The sequence below is a fragment of the Bison bison genome, unplaced genomic scaffold (assembly GCF_000754665.1).
Source record: "Bison bison bison isolate TAMUID 2011002044 unplaced genomic scaffold, Bison_UMD1.0 scf7180017847995, whole genome shotgun sequence".
Classification (NCBI taxonomy): Eukaryota; Metazoa; Chordata; class Mammalia; order Artiodactyla; family Bovidae; genus Bison; species Bison bison.
Genome location: NW_011478568.1, coordinates 1 through 850, shown reverse-complemented (window position 1 = coordinate 850; position 850 = coordinate 1). Strand labels below are relative to the sequence as shown.

The 850-nt window shown below is 58.1% G+C and overlaps 1 protein-coding gene across 1 annotated transcript in view; it reads left to right on the top strand.

The window, feature by feature from the left end:
* LOC104991787 (mucin-2-like) overlaps positions 1–693 on the top strand; it is a gene marked incomplete at its 3' end in the record, with an annotated part of 16,980 nt that extends 16,287 nt beyond the window's left edge. The window contains exon 24 of the mRNA XM_010844393.1: positions 14–693. Coding sequence (XP_010842695.1) covers positions 14–693 — 680 coding nt within the window. The remainder of the gene's footprint in view (positions 1–13) is intronic.
* Positions 694–850: the final 157 nt, after the last annotated feature.

The following is an 850-nucleotide window of genomic DNA, read 5'->3' as shown; positions in this document are numbered from 1 at the left end:
CCCACAACCACAGTGACCCCAACACCAACACCCACAACAACAGAGACCCCAAGCTCAACATTTACCACCACAACAGAGACCACAACTCAAACACCCACCAGCACAGTGACCACCACCCCCACCACAACCACAGTGACCCCAACACTAACACCCACAACAACAGAGACCACCACCTCCACCAGTACAACAACCACAGGGACCCCAACCCCAGGACCCACCACCACAGAGACCACCACCCCAACCACTACCACAAGCACAGGGACCCCAACCCCAACACCCACAACCACAGAGACCACCACCCCCACCATTACCACAACCACAGGGACCACCACCCCCACCACACCCACAACCACAGTGACCCCAACACCAACACCCACAACAACAGAGACCCCAAGCTCAACATTTACCACCACAACAGAGACCACAACTCAAACACCCACCAGCACAGTGACCACCACCCCCACCACAACCACAGAGACCACCACCCCCACCACTACCACAACCACAGGGACCCCAATCGCAACACCCACCACCACAGAGACCACCACCCCCACCATTACCACAACCACAGGGACCACCACCCCCACCACACCCACAACCACAGTGACCCCAACACCAACACCCACAACAGAGACCCCAAGCTCAACATTTACCACCACAACAGAGACCACAACTCAAACACCCACCAGCACAGTGACCACCACCCCCACCACAACCACAGGGACCCCAACCCCAACACCCACCACCACAGAGACCACCACCCCCACCACAACCACAGAGACCACCACCCCCACCACTACCACAACCACAGGGACCACCACATCAACACCCACCACCACAGAGATCACCT